Here is a 16,480-nt window from a genome sequence, read left to right on the forward strand (position 1 = left end):
GGACACGCACGGACTCAATTAGTCCACATGACAGCTTGAGGAGATCGGTATTTTTATCACCCCCGTTTTGTAGATGAGGAAGCCTCGGTACAGAGAGGCTAAGTGGCTTATTCTGACATTTTTAAAAATAAGAATTTGAGCCCAGGAAGTCTGGGAGACGGGACGGAGGGAGAGAGCGGACCACGAGGACGGCAGGCATCTGCCATCAGAGGGCACGTGCAAGCTTCAGAGCGAGGCCTCCTTAAATTTTGTGCGGCAGGTGCCTCTCTTGCATCCCGCTAGTCCTGGCCCTGGGGCTGGAGTGTGGCTGTCTAGAGAGAACTGCAGGACGCATGGCCAGGAGCGGTCTCTGGAGCCCAGATCAAGGGTCTTATAACCCGATACTACGAACTCAAAATTTGTGTCCCGTCCCCCGTCCCCCAAATTCATATGTTGAAGTCTTATTTCCAAAGGGGTGGCATTAGGAGGCGGGGCTTTTGAGACGTGATTAGGTCGTGAGCGTAGAGCCCTCATGTACAGAATTAGTGTCTGCCTGCAGGAGACCCCAGAGTGCTCCCTCGCCCCTCCGGCCGCGTGAGGGGAGAGTGCGAAGACACCGTCTATGACGCAGGAGGTGGGGCCTCTCCGGATGCTGAGTTACTGGTGCCTCCATCCCTCGACCTCCCTGCCTCCGTCAGAACTGTCAGAAGTCAAGCTCTGCTGTTTATAAGCCCCCGTCTCTGGCACTGCTGTTACAGCAGCACAAACTCACCAAGACATCAGACTAGAGGCAGAGAGCATCTGGTAGGCAGGTTTTTTTTTTTTTTAAATTAGAATTCAACTAGCCAACATATTCAATTAGCCATCATTAGTTTTCGATGTCGTGTTCCATATTTTATCAGTTGCGTGTAACACAGAGTGTTCATTGTCTCATGTGCCCTTCCTAGTGCCCTTCCTCCATCTAGCAGGTGTTTTTTTTTTTTTTTAAAGATTTTATTTATTTATTTGACACAGAGAGAGAGATCACGAGTAGGCAGAGAGGCAGAGAGAGGAAGAAGCAGGCTCCCCGCTGAGCAAAGAGCCAGACATGGGGCTTGATCCGAGGACCCCAGGATCATGACCTGAGCCGAAGGCAGAGCCTTTAACCCACTGAGCCACTCAGGTGCCCCTAGCAGGTGTTTTTAAACAGGGGTGCAGTGTTATTCAAGGACCCGTTTGGAAGCTTGCTCCAGCAGCAGTGGGGAGGGGATAGAAGGAATGGGACTGTGCTAAGAGGACAAGTAGGGAGTTGTTAAGGAGCCCAGGTAAGAGCACGAGAGCTGCCACACTCTGCGTGGGAGGTGGTTCGAGGACACTGATGATAATAAAAATCATTGCTAACATTTACTGAGTAATGACTATGAGTGATGCTTTGTGCTTTATGTAAGTTTTCTTCTAATCCTCAAGCCAACCTTATTTGGTTGGTACTCCTGCCATCCTCATTTTAGAGACGAAGACACTGAAGGTAGACGTCCCTCGAATAACCATGGTAGTGGTGAACCCGGATGGGCAGTCTGTGATACATAGAATTGAAGTATAAGCATTGAAGTAAGTAAAAACCTAAAGGAATATGAGTTTTGATATAATGCAGTTGGCCAATGTGTCCTGGGCTCACCCAGTCCCCGACTTCACACAGCGAGGGCTAATATTCTCAGTGAGCTGTGGACGCAGACATCTTGTGCTGGGATTCAGGGAGGAGGCAGGTGGAGTTGGTTATTTTCAGCTTCTCCGTGTCCTTGGTCCAGGTCAGTAAATGTGAGCAGATAGCTGGAAATTTCTGGAATTCCTTCTGCTGTCCCAGGAACCCAGCCAGGCACAGGCACAGGTGCCAGAATCACCCATCTACCGGGCATTGCCTCCAGGTATCATCAAATCTCGGCCTGGGCTGTGATTTGGATTCTGCAGTCACTGTCCCAAGTTCTGCTGCTTACAGTCACCACTAGTTCTAACAGGCCCTTCATTAAGTTTGCAACGAAGATGACCCTGCCTTTTACACAACTGTATGTTTTTTTTTTTAACTTCACTTTGAGTATTATGTGGGGGTTTTTACATGTTTATACTCCTGCAGATTGGAACAATATGAAAAGAATACAGAATTTCAACAAGTTTCAAACTTCTTACACCTCAATGGAAAGATAGTTAAATATCTTAAGAGCTGAAAGAAATGTAACATCAAATCAAGGGCTACAGTTAGAGTAAAGCAAAGAAAGAATTAGGTGATATCACAGTGTGGCAAGTTGAATTGAGGGACACAGGCTATGAGACCAGCCTTCTTCTTCTTCTTTTTTTTAGATTTATTTATTTATTTATTAGAGAGAGGGAGATAGAGAGTGCATACACACACACACACACACACACACACACACACTCTCTCTCTCTCTCTCTCTCTCTCTCTCTCTCTCTCTGGGAGCGGGGGAGGGCAGAGGGAGAGAATCTTCAAGCAGACTCCCTGCTGAGTGCACAGCCTGCTACAGGGCCCCATCCCACAACCATGAGATGATGACCTGAGCCAAAAACAAGGGTCGGATGCTTAACCAAGTGAGCCACCCAAGCACCTGAGACCAGCCTTTCAGAGGACATAGACAAAGGGACCTGGCTAGGTACCAACAGCTGAAATCTCAGTAATGTTTCTGGTGTTTAAGCAACCTTTGTTGATGAGGCAAAAACAGCAGGAGTGGAGATGACATAACTGTGTCCTTTATGAACCTTTCAGTGCTGGAAAGATAAGGAATTCAGAGTAGGCATGTTCAAGGTATCAGTTAGTACTTTTTACTTACATATATGTATTATTTGAGACATTCAGCTTATTAAAGTAATCATTCGTGGTTCCAATTTGAACTATGTATTTGAGTAATTGATTTGCATTTGTGATTTTATTTATTTTAATTAATAAATTTCTGTTGAAGTACGGTTAGCAGACAATGTTACATGAGTTTTGGAGGTACGACATCATGACTGGACACATCTGTACGTTATGCTTACTGCACATGCAGTGGCCATCTGTAACCATGCAACGCTATTGCAGGTGAACCTAAGTCTATGTCAAATATTGAATATTTGAAGACTACTTAAGAATTACCCTATTTATGGGGCGTCTGGGTAGCTCAGTTGGTTAAGCATCTGCCTCATGATCCTGGGGTCCTGGGATGGAGCCCTGTGTCGGGCTCCCTGCTCAGCAGAGAGCCTGTTTCTCCCTCCCCTCTGCTGCTCCCCTTGCTTATGTGTTTGCTCACTCTCTCTCTGTCAAATAAATAAATACAACCCCCCCCCCCCCGCAAAATAAAAAAGAATCGCCCTACTTATAAGTCTGGTGTACTAGATTTATAAGCTTTTAAAAAAATATTTGGGGGAATCTTATTTATTGATTCAAATACTTTATCCAAGGTGGTTGGGGGGTGGGGGTAAGAGGTGTTGGGGATGAGCCAGGAGAAGCGTGGAAGCGCTGAATGCCTATATTGTGTACCTGAAACCGACAACTCTCCTGTGTGTTAACTCTCTGGGAGTAAAAATAATAGTATTAAAAATATATTTATATCTTATATATTAAAATAAGAAGAACAAGCAGAAGCACTGTAGCATAAAATCTGTTTTCAACTCTGAAAAAAAGAAAGTACTTTAAAAGGAAACTAAGTACATTACATTCAATAGAGAGATTTAAAGTCCTTAAAGAAATCAATTCATAAACTTGTAAAGTGAGTCAAATACGATCAATAGTCACCCAAAGGAGGTTAAATGCAGCCAGATTTGTAAACAGAATGTGATTCATAAGCTGAATTGCACTTAAGGCTGGCCAAGGTCGTAAATTTGTTTGTTTGTATTTTTTTGGTAAATTGAGTATGAAGTCTTTTTAAAAAAATTTTTAAATTAACACATAATGTATTTTTATCCCCAGGGGTACAGGTCTGTGAATCGCCAGGTTTACACACTTCACAGCACTCACCATAGCACACACCCTCCCCAATGTCCATAACCCCAACTCTCTCTCCCAACACCCTTCCTTCCTCTGGCAACCCTCAGTTTGTTTTGTGAGATTAAGAGTCTCTTGGGCGCCTGGGTGGCTCAGTGGGTTAAGCCGCTGCCTTCGGCTCAGGTCATGATCTCAGGGTCCTGGGATCGAGTCCCGCATCGGGCTCTCTGCTTGGCAGGGAGCCTGCTTCCTCCTCTCTCTCTCTGCCTGCCTCTCCATCTACTTGTGATTTCTCTCTGTCAAATAAATAAATAAAAAATCTTTAAAAAAAAAAAAAGAGTCTCTTATGGTTTGTCTCCCTCCCGATCTCATCTTGTTTCATTTATTCTTTTCCTCCCCTGCTAAGCCCCCACATTACATCTCCATTTCCTCATATCAGGGAGATCATATGAATATTGTCTTTCTCTGACTAATTTCGCTAAGCATAATATCCTCTAGTTCTATCCACATCATCGCAAATGGCAAGATTTCATTTCTTTTGATGGCTGCATAGTATTCCATTGTGTATATATACCACATCTTCTTTATCTGTTCATCTGTTGATGGACATCTAGGTTCTTTCCATAGTTTTTGGCTATTGTGGACATTGCTGCTATAAACATTCGGGTGCACATGCCCCTTTGGATCACTACATTTGTATCTTTAGAATAAATACTGAGTAGTGCGATTGCTGGGTCGTAGGGAAGCTTGAGTATGAAGTTTTAAAGACAAAATAGCTTATGGATAATTTTTTTATGCACAAAAAGCATCTTCAAGGAAATAAATGATAATGGGGAAGTCTTATTGCCGGGGAATTAGTTTGCTAAGATCATAACTGAGCAGCAGAGGCATGATTCAAATCATAAAGCGTCATATCCACTCCACTGCACCCAGCTCTGAGCCATTCCGGGCCTGCTTTTCTCTGCCTGGTGAGCCAGTGTCTGCCCATGTGCTCAGCAACCATGTAGGTGAGAATCCCCTGTTATGCGCCGACACTGTGCTAAGCGCTGGGAATTGAAGTATGAGAAAGGAAGCCTAGGGTGTGGTGGGTGAGGCAGGGGGCAGAGACTTGGGTGACCCAGGAAGCAGATTTGCGGGAGCCAACGTACAGGGCTGAGAAATCCTAGGGGGTTTTGGGGGAGACTCTAGAAACAGTCTGTGGTGACTGGAGCCCAAGATGGGAGATGTGGTGACATGGCATTAGGTCAAGCTTGACTAGAAGCAAGAGAACAGGAAAAGCCTCTTCTCCCAGAGCTGTGAGTCTGATTTTGCCTTGTAGGGGATGGGGGAGCTTCTGAAGGCTTTAAAGCACGGCTGAGACATTGTCAGCTTTGACTTTTAAGTCATAGCTCCCCTGGCCTTTCTCATGTGTCGTCTCATGTCTACATCCTGTGACTTCAAAGTTACACGTGATTACTGCGGTGAACTCTAGAAAGAGGAAATATTTGTGGGCTGACATTTATACATTCACAGCTGGTCAGCTGTCCTGAGGGAGGCCATTCTGCTGGTGACTACTATGGGTCTTTCTCTACCAGGGTTCCTGCTCCTGCTTGGTCCTTTCACGGGTAAGTCTGTTCCTGCCATTGCCTCCCAGGCACCTCTACCTGCTGCACATTTCTCTTGCCAAGGGTGAGTTTCACTGAAGGTGCCGCCTCTCTGGGAGCCAGGCTGTGTGTGTGTGTGTGTGTGTGTGTGTGTGTGTGTGTTGCACGTGCTACCACCTCAGACCGTGCAGGCCCACACTGTGACCTCGTCATGCTCACATTTCCTCTGCTAATGAGTCACAGGGAGCCCTGGGCATCCCCACACAGGCAGATGGTGGGGGCATGAGATCGAGGACCTGCCCCATCTCCATCTTGCCATTTCAGTCATGATCCTTTTATATCTCTTTGCCTCTCCTCCCTCTCCTACCAGCCCCCATGAGTGACCCTTCATCATGAATTGGGCTTACTGTGTCCCAAAAATGACTCCAGTAGGGGATCTCAGCCTGACACTTAGTGGCTGTTTCTGTCCCTTTAGATTCTTATTGCTTGCTCCTGTCCCCGAGGACCTGAGCGGTGGCAAGAAATAGGCTTGGGAACCAGAGTTGGGGAACGAAGCGTTTGAGAAGTCTGCGTGAGGGGCGAGGCCCTGGTCTTGCTTTTTCTTTCATTCTCCTTCAGGGGAAAACCAGTGTGTGTCATTACGAATGTCATCTGCCTTGGGGTTGTCCCCACTTTAGTCTTAAGGGGTTCTCCTGTAAGCCTGCTGGTGAATCCCTTGATACATTTAAAACTCGGCAGTGAAGAGAAGGAAAAATTTTTCTTTACCCTTGAGGTCTCCTACCTGAACTAAGAACTAAATTTATGTGAGACAGATTAACAGGAGGAAAAAAAAACCAAGGTTTTATGACATGGGCATGGGGGCCCAATAATGAAATTGAGACCTAAAAGAAATGATTGAAGAGGCAGTTTTTGTACTTTTTAGATAAAGAGACAATAAATCTGTGAGGAATTGACAGGACAAAGAAAATTTAACTCTGGGCACTTTGATTAGTAAGGAATTCTGAACAGACTTTGGGCTGAGGGAGTGAATTAGTAAAAAAGTAACAAGGGTTGTTGGGAAGCGTTCTTGGCTCGAACTTTCCCACCTCTGGCGATCAGGCTTCTTCTTCCCTCCTGGTCAAGGCAGGCTGCCTTTCACACGGGAGATCTGTTTCCTGCTTTCAGGGGACAGCAGAGGGTCTGAGTGTCCTCGTGCGGACTGGCTCTTAAGCCACTTATTTAAATAATCAGTAGGCCCCAGTGGCCCATCTTGGGTGGCCTGCCCTTGTCACCTATCACAGTTTATAAAGAACCTTTACCTAAGTTAAACAACAACACGACAACAGCAACAACTCTGATTCCCACAACAGATTTGTGATATAGATAAGGCACACAGGATTACACATATTTTATGATGACAGACGGAGGCTCAGGGAGATTAGGGGACATCTTCTGGTGCACGGTCTAGAAGGCAGCACGGCCGGCTGTGGGAATACAGCGGTGCCGTGGGAACTCGGAAAGCCGTGTCCTCGGCCACGGCGGCAGAACTGGCGTGGAGATTCCTGCGAGGTCCCCTCATCCCCACTTTCCTATCCCCACACAGGGCAAGCTCATCTGCGAGCTTGCGTCTCTCCATGGCGTCCAGGCCAGGTGCTCTGTGGTCCCCGCACAGGGGCATCCCCCGGGCACATGGCCAAGTAATGGGTAAGACAGGTCCTGCCTTAGAAAATGTTCACAGTTCAGTTCAGTTCTGGAAACATCCATTGGGGCTCTTGTGTGTCAGGTCCTGTGCTGGCTGTAGGGTGGGAATGGGGGTCAGCAGGTCCCTGGGAGGAATTAGGTACGATGAGAGCCCACTGCTGGCCACACAGCATGGTTGACAGAGCACTGTCTTTGGGGTCGGGTGAACTTGGATCTTCATGAAGCTTCTGCTGCTTCTGAGCTGGGGGCTGGGGGCAAGCGTCTTAAGCTCTTTGTGTGTCAAGATGTTAATCTTTCAAATGGGAAGAAGAGCCCCCCACCTTCTCGGGACATCAGATAAGAGAACGTGTTTACCCTACTGGGCACGGTGTCTGGCATGGGGATTCGTGTCCTGATCTGATCCCTCTGTGTCTCCCCTCACTTGGATCCAGAAACAGGATTCAGACCAAGAGGTTGCACACACCCGCACGGCAGCAAACCCTGAGCCTAACGCACCCAGATACTCATTCCCATCCATCACTCTCCTTGGGGAGCTTGTGAACTATGCAGAAAGACACGCACACAGCATCTGTACGAATCTGGGTGAAGTAATTGCTTAAACCCAAATAAGCCAACAAAAGCGCAGAGGCTAAAGGAAACCGGGGTGGGCAGGGCTGGACCGGAAGTATGGAGCCCAGCCCGGGGAGGAGCTCTTGACTGAGGCCTGATGCACTACTGCGTCTGAGGTGGGAGGAGGAGCCACATTGTTCAGTCGCCTTGGGGGTCCCCCAGTCGGATTTCAGGTCCCACGTGGGGTGAGGAGGGGGCCGCTGATACCCACACCTGCCGCCCTGCTATGCTTCCCGTCGGCGTGCACAATTCTCTGGATGCAGCCAAGGTAGCCCCACAGAAGACGTGGACGCCAGGCTGTTGAGTGAACTCTGGCTGGGGGCACAGAACGCAGACCTGCCTCCAGCTTGGGGTGCCCAGTCCCCCAGGACAGCAGCCCCCTCCCACCCCTTGGACCCACACCTACCCTCCCAGGACTTCTTGGGTCACCTTGGCAAAGTGACTCACCACCTGGCCCGGGAACAGCGATGCGGTGGGCGGTCTTGTGTCCCACTCTGAATCAGGACCCAGATCCTTCCTGAGCCACTCCAAACCGCTGAGCCGCACACCTGGGCCAGTTTCAGATTTTCTGTTTCCTGGGACAGCGTGGCAGTGTTGCAAAAATATTCCAACGGTCACACGACTGAGCACTGGTTTTTTGCATTTCTCGATGAGGGCGCTGCTGAGTTTCGGTCAGAGCGCGAACAAGGCGCAGTCACCAGCTTGTTCCAGTGACATCAAGAATCTTGAAAAACATTTAAGCCCACAGAGTCCTGGAAGATGGCACTCCCTGCTTCACAGGTGAGAAAGCCAGGACTCAGAGAGGCATAAGTCACCTCCCAAGATCATACAGCTAGTACCTTGCAAGGGTTTCAACTTGGGCAGTCTGACTAGTGCCGTGGTGCTTCTGCTCTTCTCCCGAGTAGCTTGGTCTTGAATGACTGTCTCCTGACTCCCCTGCAACTTGCTTGGGCAGCCCAGCACCAGCCTTCCTTCTAGGAAGATGCTCGCAGAACCCAGGCGGAGCCTCAGAGCTTGCTTCTGCTCAACACAGACTGCACATGCCATGATGTGGGATGCTGCCGGGTGGCGCGTGCTCGTGTGGCTGGGCTAACTGAGTTCTGACCGATTGCCTGGATCAGCAAGAGGGTGGCTCAGGGTAACCGCAGAGCCCGTCCCCCAGGCACCTCCCAGAAACTTTCCTTTTTCTCCGTTCCACTCAGCATCTGCAACCCTAGCCCAGCCTCTATGAATTATTTTTTTACATGTGGATTACTTACTGTAAATGCTGAAGAAGGCCACTTTGCCATGAAGGGAAGGGGCTGGCTTGTGCCCCTGTTCTACCAGCAGCCAGCTATGTCGTCTGAGGCAAGCCACGTCATTTCTTTGGGTCTCTACGGTCTCATCTATAAAATGGGAATAATCATCCCTTCCCTGACTCTCTCAGGCCTGTTGTGAGCCTCTGGCTTAGTCGGGCTGCCCTTGACGCTTCTGATCTGTGTCTCTGCAGGGACAGGGGTTTCCGGACAGGACCCAGACCCTGTGACCGTGACTGGGACTCTAGGGGGGTCTGTCACTCTGCCTCTGCAGCTACAGGCTGGACAGCCAGTGGAGAGCATCTCTTGGATGTCCCGTTCCTCCTCCATGGCCATAGCCACCGTAACCTTGGCAGAAGCAGGAGAGCCAGACACCTTCCACACCTTCCACCAGGCAGACACCCGGTACTGGGGTCGTGTGAGTGTGGTGGAGCCAGGCTTCTCGCTTCAGATCAGCAACCTGAGCTGGAACGACGCGGGGCCCTACCGAGCCCACGTGAACCTGAGGGGCTCCCGCATCACCCGCACCCAGGAGTACCGACTGCAAGTGCACGGTGAGTATCCTGCCCGCGGCCACAGGTGTGGGGCGGCGCCCGTCTTTCAGGCTTTCTCACGGCCTTTCCCACATCTGTTTCAGTAACATTTACAGTTTTCCTGATTACAAAGCTAACAATGCACGCTCACTGTAAAAAACACGAGAAACCACGTGAAGTAGAGTTGCCCGGGAGCATCTCCTGAACAATGTTAAGGCTCAGGATATGGCCCAGCCTGTGGCCGCAGAGCCCCTGTGTCTGTAGTGGGCAGAGAAGGGGCCTCAGCCCCGAGAACTCAGTCACGCCACAGCCTTCTTGAGCTTGCTCGAGGCTGAAGTGAGAGTAGTCTGTCGGGTGAGGGAAACTCATGGCAGCCAGATCTGCAGACGTGCAGGAGCGCTGGGGTCACGCTGCTTAAAGGTACTTAAGGGTTGTTTCAGGAGGAAAACTGCAAAAGAGACAACAGAGGTGGGGGCAGGCGCCCCGGCAGCAAGGAGGGCCAACTGATTCAGCCAGTAAAGATACAGTAAGCCAGTTTTAGATTCAGACCGCTTATTACTCATACAGAATGTGAAAGAGTAACCTGGGTCCCTCACACCAGAAAGAATGACTAAAAGTACTGTTTGGCCACAATGCAGGGGCTGGAACACCCCATTGCCAGAGAACCAGCTCTGGGGGTTGGTCTGCAGCTCTGTTCGGAGCAGGGGAGCAGGAAGCTCCTTCCTCAGGAGTGCATCCCAGGGGAGACTCTGGGGTCGACGGAGAGGGTTTTCGGCATGTCAGGGCCACTGTCCTCTCCTGTTCTGGGAGGATCCCAGGGCATTTTGCTAAGACTCAGATCAGCTGTGGTTCCAGTCTTTGCCGGAGGGACAGTGGCCGAGGTTGAGAAGGGCAGTGGTTGAGCTGCCTGCTCCCCACACCCCCACACTGGGAAGCAAAAAGGTGCAGGTGTGAGTGTGGACGAACACGGGAAAGGTCACCGACGGAGGAAAGGCAGAGAAGCTTTTCAGTCCGAGTCATATACTGGGAAATACTCCTATTTGATGAGGCAACTTTTTTAGTATGAGAAAATGGACTTGCTTCCTGGGGAGAAAGCGTTTCTGCCACAAATCAGGCCTGGGTAGGCCATGGCCCTGTTCTCAGACAGCTCGAGGGCACACCGGGGCTTCGGGGACCTTGGTGGGACTAGGGTGGTCCAGAGCTGGTGGGAGAGCCCCTCTCGTCCGCCCCAGCGAAGCGGGAACAGCGAAGGAAACAGCCAGCACTTTGTCCTTCTCAGGGAGCTCTCCAAGTCACTGCGACCTCACGTCAGCCCTGCAGCCGGCAGCAGGAGACGGGTTTTTCTTCTGGGCTGCCGAAACCAGTCTCAGAGAAAAGTGATCCAGAGATAGAAAGTGGCAGAGTCAGAATTAGAACTCAGGCGCCCTGATGCCACATCCTGAGTGTCTGGTTTGTCCTGTGTTAGTGGGCTTGAGCGGGAGAGTATGCTGAGGGAAAGGGGCCTGCAGGGGGCGCCGCGGAGGAAGGATCTGGGCTCCAGAGGACCACGCGGAGAGGAGGCAGCCCAAAGTCACCCAGCCTGCCTTCTCCCCAGGGGGCATTCTGGGTGGGTGGGGCCCTATTTTTGCCCAGTGGAGCTGCCCCTGGGGCTGCTGTCAGGTGGCAGGAAACAGAGCAGACTTCTCCCACAGCCATGGCTCTGCAGCCTGTCCCGTCCACTTCTCCCACAGCCATGGCTCTGCAGCCTGTCCCGTCCACTTCTCCCACAGCCGTGGCTCTGCAGCCTGTCCCGTCCACTTCTCCCACAGCCGTGGCTCTGCAGCCTGTCCCGTCCACTTCTCCCACAGCCGTGGCTCTGCAGCCTGTCCCGTCCACTCTCTCAGCGACTCTTCCTGTCACTCTCAAACTCACTGGCTCTGGCCTGGGGACACAGCCAGAACGTGGAAACCTTAAGGAAGCATCTGAGCTCCTGGTCCTGGGGGAAGAGGGGTGGGGTGCAGGTTGAAGGGAGTACACGGGAGTGGGAGAGCCCTCAAAGGCCAAGGGCCAGATCTTCTGGGAGCCTCGATGGGCCTCTAGGAGCTTGGGCATCCGGGGGCTGGAGGTGTCCTGCAGAGACCCTTCCTGAGAAGAGATGTAATCACAACACGGTTCTGTGAGGTATGTACACACAACCTTCATGTAGTTAGTGCGGGGGTGGGAACCCAGGCTTGGGGGACAGATCCGTTGGGTTTGGGTCTGGGAATCCTCATTTAATAGATGGGACTCTGGACAAGTTACCTGAAGCTCTCTGAGCCCATTACACAGAGTAGGTGCCCAACCTCTGCTCCCTACGTCACACAGTGGTTCTGGGAATCAGTGATGCTCGGCGGCCAGGCCTCGTGAAGCCCGAAACTCTCCAGTAGCTGTGGGCAGATTCTGCCTCCCTTTCTCCTTGTGCATATTCAGGAGGAGGCAGAGTCTTGGCCTCAAGACTCTTGGCCTGCCCTGTGAAGAGAGGCCACACAGTCCTCGGTTGGTTCATTTTGTGCCCACAGAGCAGTTGGCCCAGCCCCGTGTCACACTGAGCTCCAGGATCGGCGAGAATGGACACTGTATCTTCATCCTGACGTGTGTGGCCGACAGCAGAAGAGGCTCTGTGACCTACAGCTGGCTACCTCAGGGACCCTGGACGGTTGTGTCCCATGGAGGGTCTGTCCTCAGTGTTTCCTCAGGGCCCGGGGACAGGGCTCTGACCTTCACCTGTGTGGTCAAGAACCCAGTCAGTAACAGCAGCTCCCTCCCCGTCTCAGTGCCGTCCTCATGTCCAGGTATCTGGGACCTGAGCACGCTCTGTGCCCTGGGGCTCTCGAGTGGACAGAGGTGGGGCGCAGGGTCCACTTCAGGCCCCGGGGAGAACACTGTCGAGGGAGTGGGCTGGGTGCGTTGGGGCAGTGTGGTCGGGGGAGGGTGGGGAAGGCCCACCGGAGCCCGTGTGGACGCTGGAGGGGTTTGGGCAGGAGCCCCACTGGGCCTGGGTGGCCCTGAGCGCATAGGGAAGAACCTGGCATTGAAGCTGTGGTTTTCCGTCTGTCTGCAGGGCCAGGAATCCTGGGAGGGGAGACCGTGGGGGAGACAGTGACGGGTCTCCTCGGGGACTTGGCCATTTTGCCCCTGGAGCTCCCAGCTGGGCAGGAAGTGGAAAGGGTCACCTGGAGCTCTGGAGGGCTTGCTGCTGTTATGCAACCAGGGCCAGGAGGCCAGCCCGTCCTGGCTGCCAGGACTCAGACACTGAGCAGCAGACGGTGGCATGCCCTCCCCGACAGCTACTCTCTTCAGATCAGGCCCCTGACGCTGCAGGACGCTGGCCTCTACAGAGCCTGGATCACCCTGCAGAGTCCCCCGATCAACATCACCAAGGATTTCACCCTGCGTGTCTATGGTGAGGGGCATGGAGGGCTCACGTTTGAACTTTGACCTTTCCTCTCTCCCCTGCTTGACCAGACCAGACTCTGCTCAGAGCTCGAACTTTCCTTCCTTGCACAGAGAAGCTGCAGGAGCCCAATATCACTGTCAGCTCCCAGATCATGAAGGGTGGGACCTGCTACATCACTCTGATCTGCTCCCTGCAACAGGCCGGAGAGGACGTTCAGTACAGATGGGCACCCCTCGGCCAGGGGGCAGTTATGTCCCACGGAGGAACCACTCTCCGCGTCTCCTGGAGACCGGGGGCCAGTGACAGCTATCGCTGCACTGCCAGCAACCCGGTCAGCCAGAGATCCAGCTCCATCCCCGCAGGGCCACTCTGCTCAGGTAATCCCTCCCTGGGGTGAGCCCTCCTCCCTGTGGGGCCAGGGGCTCAGCACCTCCACCTGCTATCCTCCTGGTGGAAGGAAAGGAGGGTTGGATTTTCCACAGCAGGGAGTGTCTCTGGGGTGGCAGGAAATGCGGGCTCTGGGGCCACCCTGAGTGCCCCAGCCTCCGTGCCTGGGCACTCACCTCACTCTTGGAACTCCCCGAAGGGAAGAGCTTCCCCCAGCCCACGCAGTCCTGCCCAGCCCACTGAGGAGGCATCCCAGACGTCCCTGGCCATGTCCTCAGTGAAGCCTGGAGCTGCTGTAAGATGGAAATCCCAGGCTGTGCTCCTCCAGCACGGAGGGCGGCCTCTCCCGGTTTCCATAGTCCATGGCAGGACACTGCCCCAGTGACACCAACTCATGGTGTCCCTTGCCTGTTCTCGGCTGCCTTCTGAGCATCTCTCCGCTCCCGTCTCTGGTTCCTTACCAACCACTTGCTCTTCCACCATTTGTGGCTGGCCTGCCCCCAGCGGCCTCCTCATTACTAAGTTCAGGGCCACTCCTCACTTGCGTTCTCCTCAGCCCACTCTCCTCGGGGGCCCTGGGCCATTGGCTCCTGGGGGGCCTTCTCTTGCATCGCAGCCCTTTAGGGTCCTGCCCAGGCCTTTCTGTTGCCCCGGGGCAGAAAGCTGGGTGTCGTTACGAACCCCCGTTTCCCACTGCTGCCTGCCTGTGCTCAAGCTCCCAGTTACTCCACTCTCTTCCCTCTGGAGAGACCAGCAGGGGTGCTGGTCACGCTGCTCGGGGATGAGCTCTGAAACAGAGATGCTCGGGTTACTTTTCTGCTTTAAACCTTGTGGTGTCTGCCCACCATCAAGGTATAAAAATATTATCCCCTCTACATTCATTTAAGCAACTCATGTTTACAGAGCATTTATTATTATTATTATTGTCATTTTAATTGAGATATAGTTAATGTATAATATTAGTTCCAGGTGTGTAACACTGTGAGTCAACATTTATATCATCATGAAATGCTCACCAAGATGTGTCCCACGCAGAGTTATTACAGTATCATTGACTGTATTTCCTATGCTGTACTTTTCACTCTCATGACTTATTCTTTGAAGGAGCATTTTATAACCTGACAGAGCATATATATATTTTTTTTTTTAGAGAGAGAGAGCATGTGTCTGTGTGCAAGTGGGGGTGGGGGGAGCAGAGAGAGACGGAGAGAAAATCTAAAGCAAGCTCCACGATCAGTGCGGACCCCAATGTGGGGCTTGATCCCCTGACCCTGAGATCATGACCTGAGCCAAAACCAAAAGTCAGATGCTTAACTGACTGAATCACCCAGGTGCCCCTTACAGAGCATTTTTAAAAAGATTTTGTTTTGTCAAAGAGAGAGAGAGAATGAGAACACGGGGTGGGGGAGAGAAGCAGAGGGAGAAGCAGACTGCTCACTGAGCAGGGAGCCCAATGCGGGACTTGATCCCAGGACCCTGAGATCGTGCCCCGATCCAAAGGCAGATACTTCACTGAGCCACCCAGAGCATTTTTCATTTTTGTAAGTCAACTTCTATGCCCAATGTGGTGCTTGGACCCCTCACCTTAAGATCGAGAGTTGCATGTTCCACCAGCTGAGCCAGCCAGGCACCCCCAGAGCATTTTTAAGGTGTCTTGTGTTATTCTAGGAATTGAGGGTAGAGTGAAACAGAGGTCTGGATGAATGGGCAGTCCTCAGGGAACTGTCACAATTGTCACAAGGTGCAGCTGACCCTACTAAATGATTCGGTTGGGTACTGTGCATGTTGTATTAGGGGCTTCACCTGTGTCTGTCTTCTCCTTTGAATGAGACCAAAGCCCATTTTCATCCTCTCTATATCTCCAATACACAGCATGGAATAGGCCTGGAAAATGTGAATCCGACAGTGATTCGGGGAGCAGCCAGTGCCGGGTGTAACGAGGCACGAGGAAACGTGGTAGTTGGCTGTGGACACTAATGTTCTCCCTGCCTCTGCATGGGGCCCAGAGGGCAGTTCATCTGTGTCCCCCAGACTCAGCTTCCTTAAGGGCCTCCAGTCCCCTGAATCCTCTTGGAATCTCTTCCCCTGCCTGCCTGTCTTCTGTCTCTTGTCGTCCCTTCTTTTTACCCCAGTGGCTAACCTGTGGTCATTGTTTCATTCAGCCTCCTTCCTACTCTGCTCCTGGAAGAAGGAATTTCTTCTCATTTTGATCCTGGGAGCTTTGCAGATTGTGTAGATTGACTCTGACAAGTGGAGAAGCCAAGAGGACTGTGAGAAGGTGTCACCCTGTGAGACACAGAGATAAAGAATTCTGTCCCTGAAGCGCCACCTGCCAGCATCTCCTGGCGAGAGAGAAATCAGTCCCTGCTAATACATAAAACCTATTTCATTTACATACAGTTCAAAATTGTCAAGAAACTGCTACATATCGTCTGTTTAAAATAACCTGTTTATGTTTTATTTAATCACCTTTTAGAGTGTTCAGACAGAAAAGAGGACTTATTCATTTATTCATTTAAGAAAAGTTGCATGTTTGTGGGGCGTCTGCGGGGCTCCGTTGGTTAAGCCTCTGCCTTCAGCTCAGGTCACGATCCCAGGGTCCACATTGGGCTCTCCACCCAGCAGGGAGCCTGTTTCCCCGGCTCTCTCTCTGCCTTCCTCTCTGCCTACGTGTGATCTCTGTCTGTCAAATAAATAAATACAATCTTTAAAAAAAAAAAAAGGGTTTGTGAGATGATTAAGTGTTGTGAATATACGTATTCATCTTCTGTTAACTTTGAAGTAAATGCGCTAAGAGAGCCCAGATTGAACTTAAATTTCATCTTCTTGGAGCAGTCTTTTGATCACCTTATTTATCCAAATCTTTCTTCTTATTCATAATCATTGTACCCAGCTCAATTTTGTCAAAATTATCACAATTTGTAAATACGTATTGATTCGTTGGATTTTTTTTTTTCTGCTCACTTTCTGTCTCCCCCACAAGATGTTTAGCTCCAAGAGCTGTATCTGTTTAGTTCACAACATAAATTCGATGGCAATAGAGTACTTAGCTT

The 16,480-nt window shown here is 51.1% G+C and overlaps 1 protein-coding gene across 3 annotated transcripts; it reads left to right on the forward strand.

Moving 5' to 3' along the window:
- The first annotated feature begins 4,685 nt into the window (after positions 1 to 4,685).
- On the forward strand, positions 4,686 to 16,049 carry LOC116575812 (SLAM family member 9-like). 3 transcript variants are annotated; one of them, XR_004279960.1, is made up of 6 exons: positions 4,686 to 5,529; positions 9,287 to 9,646; positions 12,163 to 12,435; positions 12,705 to 13,046; positions 13,240 to 13,417; positions 15,590 to 16,049. XR_004279960.1 is itself a non-coding variant. In XM_032317368.1 (6 exons), exons 1-6 carry the CDS (start codon positions 5,481 to 5,483, stop codon positions 15,661 to 15,663), a joined length of 1,365 nt encoding a protein of 454 aa, XP_032173259.1. In that variant the 5' UTR covers positions 4,688 to 5,480; the 3' UTR covers positions 15,664 to 16,049. The 3 variants fall into 3 exon arrangements, 2 of the variants coding, with proteins under 2 accessions (XP_032173260.1, XP_032173259.1); XM_032317368.1 differs by having other exon boundaries at positions 4,688 to 5,529; positions 13,151 to 13,417; XM_032317369.1 differs by lacking the exon at positions 13,240 to 13,417.
- The last annotated feature ends 431 nt before the right edge of the window (positions 16,050 to 16,480 follow it).

Source organism: Mustela erminea, chromosome 17, assembly GCF_009829155.1.
Source record: "Mustela erminea isolate mMusErm1 chromosome 17, mMusErm1.Pri, whole genome shotgun sequence".
Taxonomy (NCBI): Eukaryota; Metazoa; Chordata; class Mammalia; order Carnivora; family Mustelidae; genus Mustela; species Mustela erminea.

Excerpts from the sequence above, each read along its gene's own strand:
- LOC116575812 (XM_032317368.1), top strand. The coding sequence starts at position 5,481 with ATGGGTCTTTCTCTACCAGGGTTCCTGCTCCTGCTTGGTCCTTTCACG. Across the intron at positions 13,047-13,150 it reads TTTCACCCTGCGTGTCTATG|AGAAGCTGCAGGAGCCCAAT; the intron begins GTGAGGGGCATG and ends TTCCTTGCACAG. Across the intron at positions 13,418-15,589 it reads CGCAGGGCCACTCTGCTCAG|CCTCCTTCCTACTCTGCTCC; the intron begins GTAATCCCTCCC and ends TGTTTCATTCAG.